The 19,337-nt window shown below is 38.2% G+C and overlaps 1 protein-coding gene across 4 annotated transcripts in view; it reads left to right on the top strand.

Annotated features, from left to right (window-relative positions):
• Positions 1-18,660, top strand: part of LOC108256033 (regulator of G-protein signaling 3) — a 45,443-nt gene extending 26,783 nt beyond the window's left edge. For 2 of the 4 annotated variants that reach the window (XM_017452505.3, XM_053674558.1), the window contains 9 exons: positions 2,339-2,450; positions 6,860-6,903; positions 8,067-8,177; positions 11,723-12,490; positions 13,637-13,707; positions 14,036-14,140; positions 14,410-14,471; positions 15,504-15,670; positions 16,541-18,660. In XM_017452505.3, the coding sequence (XP_017307994.1) occupies positions 2,339-2,450; positions 6,860-6,903; positions 8,067-8,177; positions 11,723-12,490; positions 13,637-13,707; positions 14,036-14,140; positions 14,410-14,471; positions 15,504-15,670; positions 16,541-16,753 (1,653 nt within the window). In that variant the 3' untranslated portion in view covers positions 16,754-18,660. Of the gene's footprint in view, positions 1-2,338; positions 2,451-6,859; positions 6,904-8,066; positions 8,178-11,722; positions 12,491-13,636; positions 13,708-14,035; positions 14,141-14,406; positions 14,472-15,503; positions 15,671-16,540 lie in introns of all 4 variants that reach the window. The other 2 variants (XM_017452504.3, XM_017452506.3) reach the window with 1 other exon arrangement.
• Positions 18,661-19,337: the final 677 nt, after the last annotated feature.

Genomic DNA, 19,337 nt, shown 5'->3' with positions numbered 1-19,337 from the left:
AAACAATAGCAAAGTGTAAGTACATCTATTATGGGCAGAACGATTTAATTTGTAAAATATTGCAAATATTGGGAGAGGAAAAGGTGGTTTTTGGAGTGGATTATGTCTAAGCATCAGAAATGTGTGCACACCATAGTGATTTTGTTTCCCACACAAAGGCTGAGAAAAATAAAAAATATGTCTCCTTTTTCACATGGCCAATTTTTTGGGGCTCATTTCAGGTCTTTTATGTGGTTTTTGAGACAGTTGGTTTGGAGATTTTGCTGAATCCTGTCAAACCTAGTATATTGATGAAACCTGATATTAGCTCTTAAGTGTACAACAGGTAACACCTGCTCTATCAAGCACAGTTGAACAAAGTTATATCTAATACCACTCAAAACGAGCTGATTGACATTATTCTGTTGACTCTTAAGTGCCTATTAGGAGATTACTTAAAAAATGCAATGGATAGTAGCTTATAGGTTAAGTCATTTAATGTTTGGTCTGCACTGCTGCATAGCATAAATGTCAATATATAATTCTTAGAGACCCCCCAAAATGCTTTCCCTGTGTAAAAAAAGATTTTTTTTGCTAGGGGAGCTTCCTATGAGCCACAGTTTTTTACATTTTTGTTATGCTAAGTTTTTTATTTTGTTTTCCTTATACATGTGTGTGAAAAGGTGAATGAGACACAATGTGAAGCGCTTTGGATAAAAGCGCTATATAAGTGCAGACCAGACCATTACATCTCTATGAAACTCTTTTGTGGTGCGTGAAGTACAGAAATACTGGTCTCATGAGCAACTATGTCTAATAAGATTCAGACTCAGGCATGGAGGCACCTGGGTTTGACTATTCTTGTGGCAGCAGAATTTGAGAAACTCTGGGTTTGGGAATAGCCTGACCTCTAGATAACACAGCTTGAGTCATATTGAGTAAAGATAAATCTCTCTGTGCCACAATAGCCACTCTGATCCATGGTGTATCTATAGCAATCCTGCCTTCTCTTTTTGTTCTTCCCTAGTGGTTTCTCACCAGGAGTACACTGTTAACTGACCTTTATTCTCTTTTGAAGCTCTTGTGAAGACATGCTGAGGAGTTTGGCATTTGTAAAGTTTGGTGTGTTTAATAAGGAGAAGCTGTTCATCACTAGCACACATTCCCCCAGTGGACTCCCATAAGTACATTTGTGTGTGTGCATGTTTGCCTGTGTTATTCAGCTGCTGAGTTTACTAGATTGGCCTTGCTCCATGCTGGAGTAGGGATAAAAAAACCCAGCTGGCTTTTCTGTGGGAATCAAACAGACTGAAGATGAAGCACTGTCACTGCAGAGGTTTTGCTGCATTATTTTAGGAAAATGGGCTTTCAGATTTCAATGTAAAATCTTAATAGTGAATATCTGATAGGCAAGTTTTATTGCATCATATGAAGTAAGGGCCTATCATGCTTTACTATGTAAACACACTCCTATCAACACTGGTTTACTAATTTTTATATTCATAGACTCTAATAAAAAGATGGTCTTGAACAGGGTTTGAGTCTATTTAAGACAAATGAAAAAGTACCACATTCATGTAAATTGAATAGCATCAGCTCCTTCTACTCAAATAGTAAGCACAGCATAAGCTTTATTTCTATGCCTGCATGCTTAATTATACATCTACCTGTACACTACCAGGCAAAAGTTTTTGATCTGAAGGTGTATGATTACATGTTTGAAATCGGTGTTGTAGAGAAAATATAATTGTGCCAACATATTCATTTCTTTCATTAGAAAACTAACAGTTTATTTACAATTTTTTTTAATGGATGACTTGGAGTGAAATATTCCGAAAAGCAGCCAGTAAGAGTCCAGCGTAGGTGTGAACTCCTTTAATACGGTTTTAAAAGCATCTCAGGGGGATTCCTCAAGAAATCGTCGAGAAAATGCCAAGAATACATTTCTGGAAATTCTAGGCAAAAAAGAGGGTCTACTTTGAAAATGCTAAAATACTCAATTATTTTTTATTTATTTTTTAATTTTTTTTATCACAATATAATTCCCATAGTTCCATTTGTATTATTCCAGAGTTTTGATTACTTTATTATTATTATTCTAAAATGTGGAAAAAATTTTAAATAAAGAATGAGTGTGTCTAAACTTTTGACTGGTAGTTTAAATGACATACTCATTTTTCAAAAGAAAAAGCTCCAACACATGCATAATGCATATCTACCACAATGATAATGAATATACTTGACTTTAGCATTTTATTACACTGAGACTTATTTTATTGTCCGTCAAAGCAGTCCAGTGATGGTGCAATGTTGGCATCTTGAGTATGCCTATGATTGTTGTCTCTATCTCCCCCTATAGGTGACAGTGTTCATCTACACCGACCTAATGCTGCTGACTAGAGAGGACGAACCTGGTCGATGCAACGTGCTGCAGAGTCCTCTCTACCTCCATCAGATCCAGCTGCAAGACGGTATGTCTGCGTGTCTTTGTTGACTGCATAATGGGAGGTTTTAATTTGTGCTGTCTTGCGTTTTCTGCTTTAAGGGATTCTGCTAAATAAATGCATGCTGATGGATGTGTGAAAGTGAAAGAAGGATTTCGCAAAAATGATCAAAGACATTTGAGTTTAAGAGTTAAATGAGAAGAACAGCTATGGAGAAATGACACAAAAGACAAGCAAGAAAGAAAGGGAAAGGAAGAATAAAGATGGTAATAAAAAGTCAATTTAAAAGAATAAATTAATTAAGAGAGGCAGACCAAGAGACAAAAAAGCACAAAGAATGAGATGAAGAAAAAGAGAAGAAATTGAAAGGAAGATGAGAAATAATAGAAAAGTGTCTCTCATTGTCTCCCTATTCCTTACAAGCAGCAAAATATATTATGGCAATTATGTGCCATACAGTTGCAAAATTATTCAACTCCCATTGGTTTATTGTCAAAATTTACAGACTTTCAGCTTTTTGCAATGAACAAGTCAAACAATACCAATTGAAATAGTTCAACACAATGAATGCTTCAAGTGGTTTCCCCAAATTCAACTGAAATTGCAACTTATAATAACTTCTCCAGTTTCAAAATTATTCAACTCCCTGAATAGAATCCCTCACAACAACACAAATATGCAAAACAGGTGTTGTCTCAAGGACTTCATTAGTTGCACCAGGTATGCTTGAGCTGGAACACATGAAATACCTGGAAGGGGCAGAAAAAGGAAGCTATCAACGGCTGCAAACAGATTTCTGAGAAGGCAGGTTGTGAAAAACCCTCAAGTGACTGCAAAAGACCTGCAGCAAGACTTGGTGGCAACAGGCACTGAGGTTTCAGTGAGCACAGTAAGGAGTGTACAAAAACGCAGAAGGTTTCCATGCCAAAACTCCAAGACGTACACCATTACTGACCCAAAAGCACAGGAAAAGTCGCTCAAAATGATATAAATAAGCCTCAGAAGTTTTGGGATTCTGTTCTGTGGAGCGATGAAACAAAACTGGAACTTTTCGGCACGATGGATCAGTGGTGTGTCTGGAGGAAGAAGAATGAAGAAAAAACACTCTGTCCACAGTCAAGCATGGTGGTGGCTCGGCGGGGCTCTGGGGCTGCTTTGCATCCTCTGGCACTGGAAACCTGCAGCGTGTGGAAGGCAAGATGGATTCATTGAAGTATCAGGAAATCCTAGGAGAAAACATCAAGCTGTCTGTGAGAAAGCTGAAGCTTGGGTGTCATTGGACCTTCCAGCAGGACAATGATCCCAAGCATACCTCAAATTCCACCAAGGCTTGGTTGCAGAAGAAGTCCTGGAAGATTCTACAGGACCATCACAGTCACCTGACTTGAACCCCATAGAAAATCTCTGGTGGGATTTGAAGAAGGTGGTTGTACCACGCAAATCCAAGAATATTACTGAACTGTAGGCCATTGCTCATGAGGAATGGGTTAAGGAACGTTGCCAGAAGCTATGCTTCTCGTTTGCAGCAGGTCATAACAGCAAAAGGGTGCTCTACTAAGTACTAAAGATACTTGCTATGAAGGGATTGAATAATTTTGAGACTGGAGGAGTCATTATAAGTCGCATTTTCAGTTGAATTTGGGGAAACCACTTTAAGCATTCGTTGTGTTGAACTATTTCTGTCAATTTTGACAATAAACCTGATTTACAATGGAGGTTGAAAAATTTTGATTGCAACTTCCAATCTTGCTGGGACACCAATAAATTGCAGTGCATTTCACTATTGAATTGATATGGTAACACTTCTAAAATGGTGCACTATATAGTGAATAGATTGCAGTTTCTCACAAACAGCCTTACTTCAGTGTGCAGGTTCACTTCCTGTGTGAATTTAATCAAAATGGCTGATTTCTACCTGTAAAAGCCCACTATGGCATCATTAGCTGGCAGCTGCAATTCAAATTCATCAATATCAAATCTAAGTATTTAAAAAAAGTTATACCCTCTAGAATTATTGGCACCCTTCATGAAAATTAGTAAAAATAAAATATAAAAAGAATAAAACATGCAGTAAGTGACACGCTCAACTCAAACATATAGGAACACGGTGTAGCTTTAATTAGTTTTTTTCCAAACACTAAAATAGTGCAACATTGGTTTGAAAATGATCAGCTCCCTTACAATTATTTTGCCATGTCTACCCTGGAGTGAACAACGGTACTGATTTTCTTTCTGTATTGTCTTACAAGGTTATAGACACTTGTTGAGGGGTCTTGGTCCTTTATATTCTTATTTTAGTGCATATGGACTTCCCTCTTCTATTCAGTCCACAGGTTTTCAGTAAGGATCATATCCAGAGACTTTGATGGTTTTAAAGGGGTCATAACATGATCTTTCATGTTTTTATTTTGATTGGGAGTGTAATGTATCTGTTTGTGCATGTATAAGGTCTGCAAAGTGCCAAAAATCATATTTATTCTATCTAACGAATCTAACGAACACTGCTCCAGACCTGCCTGAAACGCGTTGTTCAAAGTCAAGATATTACTTTCTTAATTTCTCTACGTAACAGTGTGCACTATCAGCATAATCCTGCCCAAAGGCAGCCATGGGAAAAGAAGGCGAGACTTCTGTGAATTCAGGCGCCATGTCGCGGAGACGCTGTATGTTTTGGTGCGAAAGCAAAACCTGTGTATTTAGCCTTCCAAAAATGGATGAAATCAGTGGTTACTGTTTATTTATGCCGCTGTTTCTGAGCAGTACAAGACAAATGTTTGCTTGTGTACAGTGCATTTAATGGAGCAGAGCTTCCTGAATCTTCCGGAGTTGTGTGCTGTGGCTCAGTTGTAGGCCTCTGCTAAAGTTTTTTGGTGGTCTGACAGACGTTGATTGTAGCTGCTGTATTTTGAAACAGTTTATATCACTCGAATAACATGAATAAATCCTAGCTTTCCAAAGATATATTGCATGAGTAACCATGTATACACAGTAGCTGTATATACATTTCAAAAACATGATCTGACCCCTTTAATAATTTTCTACTGATTTGGATAGATGCTTGGCTCATCGTCTTGTTGAATGCTCTGACTATGAACAAGTCTGAACCTCCTGGCAGAGGTAACCAGGTTTATCATATACTGTATGATGCCATCAATCGTCACAAGATACCCTGTACTACTAGCCACAAAATAGCTCCAAAGCATCAATGATCCTCATCAATATGTTTTAGTGAGAATGCAATGTTTTTACCATATATGTTTGTCACCAAACCTGCTGATGGTGTACAAGATCAAAAAGTTTGATTCGAGTTTGATATGAGTTTGATTCATATCACACAATGCCAGATGTAGTTCTAAACGCACTTTGTGAAGTTCAGGAGCTGTATATTGTGAGCTGCTCTCAGGAAGCACTTCTTTCATGCAAAGACATTAAAGTTCTTTGTTCTTTCTCATATTAATGCATAACAAAGGCATTTTACATGTGTTCAGCCTCATATTTATAGCCCATGTAAACAGGGCATGTTTAATAAGGGCAATAACAGTTCTTAGGGACTGGGAGCAAATGAAAATAATAAAACAGTTTCTGAATTAATTGTAGAAAATTGTTGAGGGAACAATAAGTATGAGGAATAATAATTAAAAAAAAAAAAAAAAAAATATATATATATATATATATATATATATATATATATATATATATATATATATATATATATATATATACATATATATATATATAAAGGACAGCCAGCACATTTCAATGGTTTGCTTGCAGACCCATGTAAACATATTAATCTTAGTTTGTGCTGCTACATGTTTACAGGATTAAGAAATAGACAGCCATGTGTATATTTGTGTGAAAGTGTATGAAGTATCTCTGAGCTGATTGTTTACATGATAGGGGATGTGAATAAGCTCCACCCTGTATTATTTGTGACTGTGTATATGAACCATGGCAGGAAGGAGGCAGCAGGGTTGTGTGTGTGTGTGTGTGTGTGTGTGTGTGTGTGTGTGTGTGTGTGTGTGTGTGTGTGTGTGCGTGCAATAAGAGAAGTTCCCTGAGACTAGCTGCCGAGCTGCTTTGCACTCTGCTGCTGTGTCCGCCATAAACAATGGCCTTGTCTCCGGCAGAGTCAGTCCCAGGCTGCCTGGGAGGGTGTGTGTATTATTCATCTTCCTGATGATGGATAGAAATATCCAAAGGCGTGCCACAGCAGACATTTCTGCTTTTCTCCTGCCACCTCTTTTTATAAGGAGTTTTATTGCCCCTTTTTACGGAAGAAACTGTCAGTGCCTAATGGGTGTTCATTATATTAAAGTGGTTTTAGTGAAAAATGAACAAGGGCCTTTAAAAATAATCCTGCAATTGTCTAATCATGAAGGCAATTCAAACTGTATTGACTGTTTTTAAGACAACATATATCTCTTCCTTTGCAGTTCCTGCAGATAAACTGCGCCTGTATGTCTCATACAGAATAGAGGTAAGAGTGCATCAGTACACCAGTTTCTCATTTATTTATTCCCCAAAAGTTTTGAATAAATTCATATGGTGATGGTTTACTTTATTTTCCCATATTTTGAAAATCAAGAATAAATTTTTAAATTAGATGTCCTGATATTATATGTAAGTAACAATATACCAATTTCCAACCATCATTAGCAGTCACCTTTTCAATAGCTGAATCACTGGTGTTTTCTTGATGGTATAGTGCACTATATATATATTTTTAAATGCCCTATGTAATACCCCATGTAGTGAAGATATGTAACAAATAAGAAGCCATTTGGGATTTAGTGTAACTGTGTGTAGAGAGGGCTTAAATGGATTCTGGCTGGCCTTCTTATGTGCCTTCTTAAGCAAAGCTCTCAAGAAAGCAAGAACGTTTGGACATTTCCTGTTTTAGGATGAGATATGAATGCATAGTGTTATAGTGCTACTATCAAATTTAGTTCTGTCTCTGTCTTCTGATATCAAATTATAAATGAATAAATACTTCCATCTATTCTAATACTTAAGTAAATACAATTTTAAGCGGGGTTTTATATCACTACTGTACAGTATCATACAGTACATTTTATGCACCTGATTAATAGGATTAGCATGCCAAATTTCACTCATCCAGGCTTTTACAGTATGTTAACAGCATCTCTATGCTGGAGTGACTCTTAATTATGACATGACGTACGTCACATGTGAGTTTGTTCCAAGCTCCTCGCTCCCAGAAGAGCAGACGTGTCAGCAAGACAGACGGCTCACTCCAGCAAATACACGCAGAGGCGAAGCGTTAAACACACAGCCATCTGCCCATCTCCCTGACAACACCTCTCTCTCTCTCTCTCTCTCTCTCTGTCTCTGTCTCCCTCACACACACACACACACACACACACACACACACACACACACACAGTGATACATCAGTGGTAGTGTGTGTACTTCTTGTCTTTGCTTTCTCTCATCTTTTCTCCCCCTCACCTCTCATTCAGTGCAGCGTGCGACACAAAGGTTGCCTTTCAGAGCCTGAGCAGTAGAAGGACACGCATAATGAACCCTGACAATAAAGCACATATCACTCGTCTTTGGCGAAATGAAAGGGATGTGTTTCTCTCTCTGTTTACATTTCTTCCTGTCTCTTTTTGTATTTAGAGAACTGAATGTCTGTTCAGTTTGGAGGCCTTTTCAGCCGAGCAGAAGAGAAGAGTGTACCAATGTCTGAGAGACAACATCAACAAGCAGCTCACTTCTAGTCCTGATCAGGTACAAAGCACACATCTTTCAATTTGTTTCACAAACACTCACATACACACACACAGACACACTCAACATCACCTTTTTTTTATTTGTAAGGCACACTGTTTTGTTTAGAACATCTCTCCTGTGATTGTGTGCTTTATAGTTCAGTTCCACCATGAATTCAGTCCCACAGTTCAGTGTGTGTTTAAACAGGATGCAGTCTTATTTCATTCCCGTTGAGGACGATGAAGGAGAAAATCAGATTTTTTTTGTCCATTTCTCATCCCTGCTGCGACTCGGTGCCCCCTGGGCTGGCATTAGCAACAATTGATTCAGCAGCGACATTAATCAGAGCAGCACAAACAGATACGCACATGCGACTTAGGGAGAGGGAAAGTGAGAGAGGGCGAATGGGAGGGAGGGTGGAAAGGGAAGATGTCACAAAGAGCTGCTCCAGTGCTGCTGCCTTGATGAAAGAACACATTATTTGTTTTTAGGAGATAAACACTGGATCATTAATGAAGGTGAGGTCATTCAAATAATGCATTTTGTCAGCAGACGTACTAGATATTTGCAGCATGTACTGTATGTTTGTTTTACATTTCGATGTGGCATTTTAAAAGTGATTTGTCAGTGATTTTTAAACGTAGTAATGCTTTTCTAAATTAACTTGTACAGTGTTTAAACTGGATGTATATTTTTTGACAAATGTAAAGTATATTTTAAGGTAAACAGCAGCTTCAACATTAGTTAGATAAATAGATGTAGATTTGACATTCAGACAGAATTGTTGTTTTGACAATCTTGCTATCACAAAGCTCATGAGGTCAATCTTTGCAGCATATTTTGGATTACTATTTGGTGGACAATGTTTGGTTTGTTCACGGCAAAAAGAGAATTAAGCTGTAAATCCTGTAAGAATATATATGTTGCTTTAAAAGTGCTCAAAGCATGTATGTAAGTATATAAGATGATTAATGTTGGAGAGGTTTATTGCATAATTGCTGTGTAAACATCATGCTGTAATTTCCTGAAGTGGAAATTAAAACAGCTCAACTGATGACAGCAGTAAAAGATTTTATGTCTGCATGTGCAGTTTACATTAGTCTTCTTGTGTGTAAATTTACACACACTTAGGAGCAGGATACAATATAAACGTTTTTCAGAATTTAAAGGATATTCATGAATAACAAATTTATTGTGTAAACACATACAAATGATTTACACACAAATCTGTTCGGATTCAGCTTGATAAATGAAGACCAGTGGTAATATCACCAAACAAGTTACATACAGTTGCAATCAAAATTATTCAACCCCCATTGCAAATCAGGTTTAATGTCAAAATTTACAGACTTTCAAACAAAAGCAATTGAAATAGTTCAACACAACGATGCTTCAAATGTTTTCCCCAAATTCAACTGAAAGTGCAACTTTTTCAAAATTATTCATCCCCTTCGTGCCAAGCATCTTTATTACTTAGTAGAGCACCCTTTTGCTGTTATGACCTGCTGCAAACGAGATGCATAGCTAGACACTAGCTTCTGGTAGCGTTCAAGAGAACTCTTAGCCCATTCCTCATGAGCAATGGCCTCCAGTTCAGTAATATTCTTGGGTTTGCATGCTGCAAGCGCTTTCTTCAAATCCCACCAGATTTTCAGTTAGGGGGCCGTGATGGCCCTGTAAAATCTTCTGGGACTTCTTCTGCAACCAAGCCTTGGTGGAATTCGAGGTATGCTTGGGATCATTGTCCTACTGGAAGGTCCAATGACGGCAAAGCTTCAACCTCCTCACAGATGGCACGACGCTTTCTCCTAGGATTTATTGATACTTCAATGAATCCATCTTGCCTTCCACACGCTGCAGGTTTCCAGTGCCAGAGGATGCAAAGCAGCCCCAGAGCCCCGCCGAGCCACCACCATGCTTGATTGTGGACAGAGTGTTCTTTCTTAATTCTTCTTCCTCCAGACATACCGCTGATCCATCGTGCCGAAAAGTTTCAGTTTTGTTTCATCGCTCCACAGAACAGAATCCCAAAACTTCTGAGGCTTATTTATATGATTTTGACTTTTCTTGTGCTTTTGGGTCAGTAGTGGTGTACGTCTTGGAGTTCTGGCATGGAAATCTTTTCCGTTTAGTACGCGCCTTACTGTGCTCACTGAAACCTCAGTGCCTGTTGCCACCATGTATTGCTGCAGGTTTTTTGCAGTCACTTGAAGATTTTTCACAACCTGCCTTCTCAGAAATCTGTTTGCAGATTTTTCTGCCCCGTTCAGGTATTTCATGCATTTCTGCCCCTAGCCTGTTCAGGTATTTCATGTGTTCCAGCTCAAGCACACCTGTTGCAACTAATGAAGCCCTTGATTAGTTTCATCAGGTGTGCTTGAGACAATACCTGTTCTGCATATTTGTGTTGTTGTGAGGGATTCTATTCAGGGGGTTGAAAATTTTTGAAACTGGAGAAATCATTTAAGTTGCATTTTCAGTTGAATTTGGGGAAACCACTTGAAGCATTCATTGTGTTTGTTTGATTTGTTCATTGCAAACAGCTGAAAGTCTATAAATTTTGACAATAAACCTGATTTGCAATGGGAGTTGAATCATTCTGATTGGAACTGTATTTACTTAAATCACACCTAGCAATATGGTTTCATCAGCACTTAACTGAATGATTTAGTTACATCCTGTGCACAAACACTGATATAGTTAGTCACCCAATGATCACAAAGTAGTGTATAGTGCAAATGGAGCTAGGTGATTTAATTTAAAGTCGCTGTTACTCAAGTTGGCAATTTTACTAGTACATACAAACGCAAAGATGCAAAGATGTTGGCGTACACAGTCTAAAGGGATCATGTATCATCACAGTCCAGAAAATGCCAGTGTGGGTAGAGACCTGATTCAAGTTCAAGAAGCTTATCAATGCTGTTACAGATAGAATTAGTTGGAAATGCAAATGTCTGCAGCTATATTGGTGTTTTTTGAAATCTATATACAAGCAAATGGCACTTGCATCTAAATGGGCGTTAGATATCCAAGTGTTGAAGCTGGTATAGCTTTGTTGTGTACTATATAGAGTTGAGATTTGGGAGCATAGCTGTTTATAAGAAGAGAAGGTCTACACATTACAGATGCAATAATTACCTCTCCATAATTACCTCAAATACATTTTCGTGGTCTTTGAAGTCATTCAATATTGTTGAAAAACTTCACAATTGTTTACTCTTGTGTTCCCTTGGTCTTGTTTCTAATGGGACACTTTCTTTTCTGCTACACACTGCTTTTTTAGAGTAAATAAACTGCAACTGTGGGATATTATGGAACTATGGAGCAGTAGTACCAGCTCTGAAATTTGTGCAGATTTAAAGTATTATTTGCAAATACAGTATCTTTGACTGAGGAATTAAATAATTCCATCAGTACAGGAACACATTAAAGTCTTTGTCTCTGGTAATCACACACATGCTACAGATTCTGTGGATAGAGATTAGGTTGAAAAACATTGGACCATTCCTACCAGATGGGCTTTATAAACGTAAGATAACACTTGGTGAATGCTTTCTTGGCAGATGCTAGAGCCAAAGGCTGGTGATCAGGCTGATTTAGGACTGCTGGGCTTTGGAGCACACAGTGTTTCAGAACCATGTTCTCCATCACAACCCACTTGCTCCCCTCTCAGTGGCCTTACCAGAGCCAGAACCAGTATCCCCTCTGAGTGTATGTCATATCCCAGTGAGTGTGTCCAACCCCCTCCTACACTGGGAGACACCTCTAAATCTGCACACACGGACCCTGCTGCCATCTGGAAGGAGAAGGTGAAGGAGCCAAAGCGAGGTGAACGGGAGCCAGAGTTTGAGAGGAGGGAACAGGGTGAGGGTGAGAGCGCCAGACCCACGTCTTCATCTTCCTCCTCATCACCTCTCATCATCCCTAAACTGTGCCTAGATCGTTCCTTCAATCCAGACGCTCTTACCTCACCATCTACTGATGATGATGATGAAGACCTTGAGGAGGAGGAGGAAGAGGAGGAGGAAGAGGACAGCGATGAAGGCTATCTGAAGCGGAGGAGCCTGGTAGAGATGTCACCTGGCAGGGGCCAGCAGAGCACGAGGCTGTGTGTGCAGCGCTCGTTGCACCGTCGCACACACAGCGAGGGCAGCCTGCTGCAGGAGCCACGCTCACCACGCTTTATCTCTGACCAGGCCATACACTGCATGGATAACAGCAGAGAGATGCAGCAGCGCTGGACTGTCCCCTCACCCCAGACACTGAGGAAAGAGCTCACAAAGAACAGAGGATCTGTCCATCAGATCTGCCTGCTCTTCACTGGTAGAAGGGTACGTTTCTCCTTCACTGAACACAAACTCAATCCTCAACTAGAATTCTCTTTCATTACAAACTACTGTATATCTCAACCACAACTATTTCTCCACCACTGCAGAGTTTAACACCCAAACTATGTTCTACCATTTTTAAAGTATAAAGATTATTGCCACTGTTTACATATGGGAGAAGTTTGGATCATACTTTCATTTTTATGCATTTCATATATTAGGGTTTATATGGATGAATAATTTGACAATATAATGTGTAAATTACATAAAATATGTGGTATAAGTGAACTATTATATGCTGCTATGTATACAATTACAGCGCAACACATAAAATCATGAAGATACAGGTCAAAAGCTCCTGGGGGTGGGGGGAGGGTGTGTGTGATGTGATCTCAGTGACTTTGTTGTGTTTGGTTTTTTCTTCCTAAGTATTTTTGGAAACTGCTGATTTCCTGGGATTTTCATGTGCAACAGTCTCTAGTTTAAAAAAAAAACATTGATCTGAGTAGGCACTCAAAAATGGCCAGATAAGGATTGTTGCCTGGGCTTTCCCAATTTTTAACTGTTCATTTTAGGTTAATTTGTGTCAGCTGTAGTCTCAGATTCTCTCAGGTTCTTGGATGCCAGGAGCAGAATCTGACATGGTCTTCTGCTGTTGTAGCCCATCTTCCTCGAGGTTTGATGTTGTGCTTTCATAGATGCTTGTCTACACACCACGGTTATAAAGAGTGGTTATTTGAGCTACTGTAGTGTTCCAGTCAGCTCAAACCAGTCTAGTCATCTCATCAACTGCTGCTCACTGGATATTTTTTTGTTTTTCCCACCATATTGTGTAAAGTCTACACTGTTGTGCTTGAAAATCCCAAGAGAAACAGTTTCTGAAACCAACCCATCTGGCACCAACAGCCATGCCACAGTTAAAGTCAGAGATCACATTTTTCCTCATTGTGATGTTTGATGTGAACATTAACTGAGGCTCTTAATCTGTATCTCCTGCCACATGATTGGCTGATTGGATAAAGTGGCAGGTTAGTGTATATTTGCATGGTATTTTTCAGTGTATATAGCAATACATTTCTCTATTCATGTTTCACCGCTCATTTTAGAGCATGTTACACAGTATTAATGCATTTTCTTTCCTACAATCAGGTCTGTGGTGAGCCAAACTGTAAGTGTCAAATGGGGAAGAGCACCACGAAAAAGAAGAAATCGAAAAATCTGTAAGTCATAATGTTTTCTTATACTTTACCAAATGTGCGTTCAGTGTTCTTGCAACTCATTTGTTGTTGAATAGGCATTTATAAGACCTTTTATCTTCCTCAAAAAAGCTGTTCTAGGCTTGATGCCTCCACAGTGCAGTAAATGATGACTTGAATCTTGGCTCTATATCACAGTGAAACCCAGCTGCTGTCCCAATATTCTTGATAATAATCTCTTCACCTTTCTGTTAGTCTTTGTCTTGACACACAATACAACTACACACAGTTGAATACTCAGCTAGATGGTGAGCCATTCTAAAGTAACACCAAGTATGTTTCTGTCCCACAGTGCAAAAGATATGAAGAATCGTCTGACCTTTCTTCGGAAGAAGAACAACAACAGACCCGGAAGCCATCCATCCAGCAAGCTTGATAAAGTCCTCAAATCAGACAAGTTAGTGCAAGTGTTTACTTCCTTCGTTACCAGAAATGACTCCAAGATGAGATGAGTCATGCCGTAGATCAATGGTTTATCAATACTTTGAATACTGAAACAGTATTCAATGCTCATAGATAAATATCATTAGTGGTATTAGGTGTGGAGTAAATAGATTGAATGCAGGGTGTCTGTCTCAATTATATATAGCAAAAAATCAAGGAATGCATTATAAAGGGTAACTTATGGGGGTTTTAACCACCTTCTTTGCTCTGTTTCTCTAGTAGACCTTCTCCAGAAGAAGCTCTTAAATGGGGAGAATCTTTTGACCTGTTGCTCTCTCACAAATGTAAGTACATCGTGTTTTCTATAGTACAATAACTGTACAATAAATGTACTTAATAACTGTAATTATTAGAGATGCACCGATTTTCTACCGATAACCGATTATTCAGAGTGATATCGGCCGATACCAATAGTTCTGCCTTTTATGCCTTCTTATAAATTAATAATGATTAATTTAAAAGATTTCTGAAAGAAATGCAAATAAAAACTTTATTCTCTCCATTTCACCAAGTTGTTTCACAGTAACTGGTCTCATAAACAAAAAACACATTACTCAAATTAACATTAACACATGAACTAAATTCTGAAGTACTTACTAAAGTAAGATTTCTTAACTTACTGAATGTTATTAATTCATATTAACATTGACTGAATTCTAAAAAAACCTCCTGTTACTCTCACATTCACTCACCACAAACAAAAACATTTCTACTTCATCACTGACATCAAACTGGTCATATATAATATAAACTTTTTTATATATTAACATTAACTGGATATAAAATATACTACTTTACAAATATATTATTCTGTGCAATGTATACTTTTTTGTCAACTCATCTTCATTTAAATCTTTCAACGGTGTACTGGTGCTTTAATTCAGCTCCAGGGCGAGTGGGCACCGGGGGGAGGGGGGTATTGACTCAATGCCAAAACTTCTACATCGTAAAATTTACTTCTGGTGTAAAATTTTAGTGGTGCAGAGATTACAGAGTTTACAAACTGCAGTTTTGTCATCATTCCACACAAGAGACATCTTTACACACAGCACGAAATCTATGTGTTTTCCCACCCTCTTTTGATTGACAGGATATAATCAGCCCTCATCATTAGATGTTTTTAAACTATCGGCCGATAGCAGGAAAAATAGCCTTTACATCGGTGCACCTCTAGTATTTATTGCTCTATAGCACAGTAAATTAATAAATTAATCAATTTATTTATGTATGTAAAGTTTCATTTCTCTAAAATTTTTTATTTTTTTTTTGCAACATGCCATTAAGGTGTGTGTGGTAACTGTTATCTGCTTTGACAGATGGACTTGCCGTGTTCCGCTCCTTCCTGCAGACAGAGTTCAGTGAGGAGAATCTGGATTTCTGGCTCGCTTGTGAGGACTACAGGAGGATCAAATCTCTATCCAAGATGGCTTCCAGAGCGAAAAAGATATATGAACAGTACATCTCCATCCAGTCATCTAAAGAGGTAGGTTATTAAAAAAACAGTGATTGTAAGACTTTAGCAATCAATAACAATGTGCTAGTGAAAATTTGTTTAGACAAACATGGATAATGTAGCCCAGGACTCATCCTCCACTTTATTAAGAACACCTGTACATCTGCACATTCATGCAGCCAATCATGTGGCAGCGGCACAATGCAAAAAATCATGCAGATACAGGCCAAGAGCATCAGGTAATATTCACATCAAACATCAGAATGAAGAAAAAGTGTAATCTTTGTGACTTTGGTCATGGCATAGATGTTCGTACCAGATGGGCTGGTTTCACTATTTCATAAACTGCTGATCTCCTCGGATTTTCGCACTCAACATTCTCTACAGTTTACACAGAATGGTGCGAAAAAACAAAAACATCCTGTGAGCACAGGGTCTGCAGGCTGAAATACCTTGTTGCTACTAATGATCAGAGGAGAATGACCAGACTAGTCTGAGCTGACAGGAAATCTATAGTAACTCAAAAAGCACTATTTACAACTGTGATGAGGAGAAAAACAAAGTAAAAAAATTGTGACGGATCTACACTGTATTTCTCATTAATAAAAAATCAGGATCACAATCTATGAATATGCACGAAACACTGTGAAATCCCTAATAACTAGCCAGCTAGTTAACTGCTGGGAAATGTATCCAAATTCCCCGTCATCCCCCATTTGCTGGTATATCAGATGTGATATATATATATATATATATATATATATATATATATATATATATATATATATGCAAAGCTGTCACATATGGAGTTCAAATATATCGCTTACCTAAAATGCTGGAAAATGTGACTTCTGCCATGTTACCAAATGTGACTCTCATTATTTTTTTATTTTCTCCCAGGTTAATCTAGACTCTTACACCAGGGAGCAGACCAAGGAGAACATGGAGAGCATTGGCGCTGACTGCTTCGACCTGGCCCAGAGCCGGATCTTTGGACTCATGGAGAAAGACCCATATCCTCGCTTCCTCCGATCTGACATCTACCTGGATTTAATCCACCACAAGCGCGTGCCACAACAAAGCTCCCTTAAAGCTGCTGATTCTGACTGCTGAGTCTTAATATGTCAGTACCATGAAGGAGATACATTTCATATCAAATGGATGTCAAACTGTAAACAGTGTTTGTTGGCCAGACCCTGTGTATAGCACTGTGTTTGTGTTTTGTGCTGATATAGACACAGAATGTACCAGTGAGGTGTATTTTGATTCAATGCTGCCCCCTGTTGGATGATGTTGGTAAAATGATGACACATGGACTTGGTCTGAAATATTGATCACTGTGGCTGTATTAGCAGCATCCAGAGGGTGAAAGGCAGGTTGGGTAATGAAGCAAAGAAGAAGCTTGGTACTGTTTTGTTACAATCTGCCTTCACTAGTTATATAAAATGAACAGGGCACAAATGGATGACAAATTAAAGGAAAAACTTGTGGCTCTGTCATGCAGTGGGGGGTATTTTGCTGGCTTGATTTGGATCTACTTGTTACTGTGGACAGTACTAATCAATACAAATTTATTCAGACTGATCACCTTTATCTATGATGAAACATTTCCATCCTAATGGGAGTGGTCTCTTCCAGCATGACCCGACCCTATCTACAGAGCACAAGAAAAATGTATGTAAATAATATGCTATGGCATATCACACTCACCAGATCATAACCCAGTTGAACACCTTTTCGGAGGTTTTGGACTGATGTGTCAGACAACACTGTCCACCAACATCATAAAAACTGAGGCAATATCTTTTGGAAGAATGGTGTTCATCCCTCCAGTACAGTCCCAGAGAATATGTAGAAGTTATGCCATGGTGCATTTGAACTGTTCTGGTGGCTCGTGTTGGGCTAACATCTTACTAAGTCACTTTATGCTGTTTGTTTTCCTTTTAATTTGTCACCTGCCTGTACATCAGAGAGTTTAATCAGAAACACAGAATGCCGTCTTACATGATTCCAGTGATTAAAATGGCTGGACTTTGCATGTATGAGTTTTCAGTACATAAAATGAGCTTTGACAGCATAGATTAAACCTGAGCTTAAGAGTCTGTTGGAATTATAACATAAAGAAGCTGTAAAGGGAAGCAAAAGAAGTTAAATCTGCTCCAGGATTAACTGTGAAATAATAGTTCATGCTGATTGATTTGTGCATTCTAACAGATACCAGCAGATTTTAAATACCTGATACTGACCCTTTTCCATTTGGTAATTACAAAAGCTGTTCAGGAGATTTCCAATGAGGTTGTAATGAAATAATCATCCAACCAGCCATCCTACATGGCTTTTTATGCAAGAAAACGTGAAAAAAAGTCACATTCCTGATGTTTATTAATTTTGTCAGCAGATCAAATCTGTAAACATCAAATCCAATCCAGTGCAAATGCAGCATTTCAGACCGGGATCGGGCCAATTCCGATACACAACACAGCACTGTAGACTTCATACCTGTTTTCATTTAAAAGTGCAATACATGAGCTCTCCCCTCCAGCTGACCTCACAATGGATAGAACTAAATGTGCATCTTTATATTGATCAGACGTCTTCTGTCTACAGTGGATACAGGTGATTATAAGGAGATATGAAGATTTGGGGAGTGTCATGGTAAAACCTTTTGTGTTGTTGAAAATGTTCCTGTTTCCTGTTTTTAGGGAGGCTCTGTTATTATTTAAGTATACATCTGAGATGTTAAACAATAATAAATCCTCAGTGTATTGGTTTTTTAGTTGCTATGAAGTAACTGAGCATAGAGTATATATTTAGTGCATAAAAGTCAGAAATCATAAATTTCATGTTCATTTAGTGTTTTAAGCTTCTCGGAGATCTGAGTTATATTAAATTGCTTTTTTAAAATCGTAACTTCTTGCTATAAATATGATCTTTGCTGTATTTATTTGTGTGCTCACCATCCACTTACTGCTGCCTGTGAGTGCTCTATATTGAGATTAATAAAGCGACATAACATAGTAGTTTCGTTATACTGTAAAAGTAATTTGCATTCAGATCTATTCTGCATCAGGAACATTTCCTCAATATTGTTTTGATTTTTATAAGACTTTTTTTTTTTTTTTACTGTCTAATAATTAATGCAATTCATTTTTCATACCATTAGTGGGCAGTAGATGTCATAGCTAATGTCAATCACATAAGTAAATAAACAATAATCTTTGTACATTTATGGCATTTGGCAGACATCCTTATCCAGAGCGACTTAGAGAAGTGAAAGAACATTGCATTTTATATTTATACAACTGAGCAGTTTAGAGTGAAGGACCTTGCTCAAGGGCCTGGCAGGGGTAGTTGGCAGTGCTGGGATTTGAACTCATGACCCACTCATGATCAGTAGTCCACTGCATTCAAAAATTTTATTTTTTAGCTAAACTATTTTAAATATGACAAAATTGAATAGATATTAAGGTAATAGATGATGATAGTGTGTTAATGCTATGTACGGAAGCCTGATGTTGGCCCTCTGAGGTACTAAATGAGGCTCTGTGTAATTTACTGGTTGAATGCCCTCTTTATCCCCAGGAAATATTCAGTGTTTAAAAGAAGAACCCAAGCTGTATGTTTTGGTGTTTAGTTTAGGATAAAGCTTCATGTGCTGGTGTGAGTTATTTGGCTGGAAGGATTTCTTAAGAAGAGC

This window comes from Ictalurus punctatus, chromosome 22, assembly GCF_001660625.3.
Source record: "Ictalurus punctatus breed USDA103 chromosome 22, Coco_2.0, whole genome shotgun sequence".
Taxonomy (NCBI): Eukaryota; Metazoa; Chordata; class Actinopteri; order Siluriformes; family Ictaluridae; genus Ictalurus; species Ictalurus punctatus.
The sequence above is the reverse complement of the archived record's forward strand: the minus strand, read 5'-3'. Positions and strand labels throughout refer to the sequence as shown.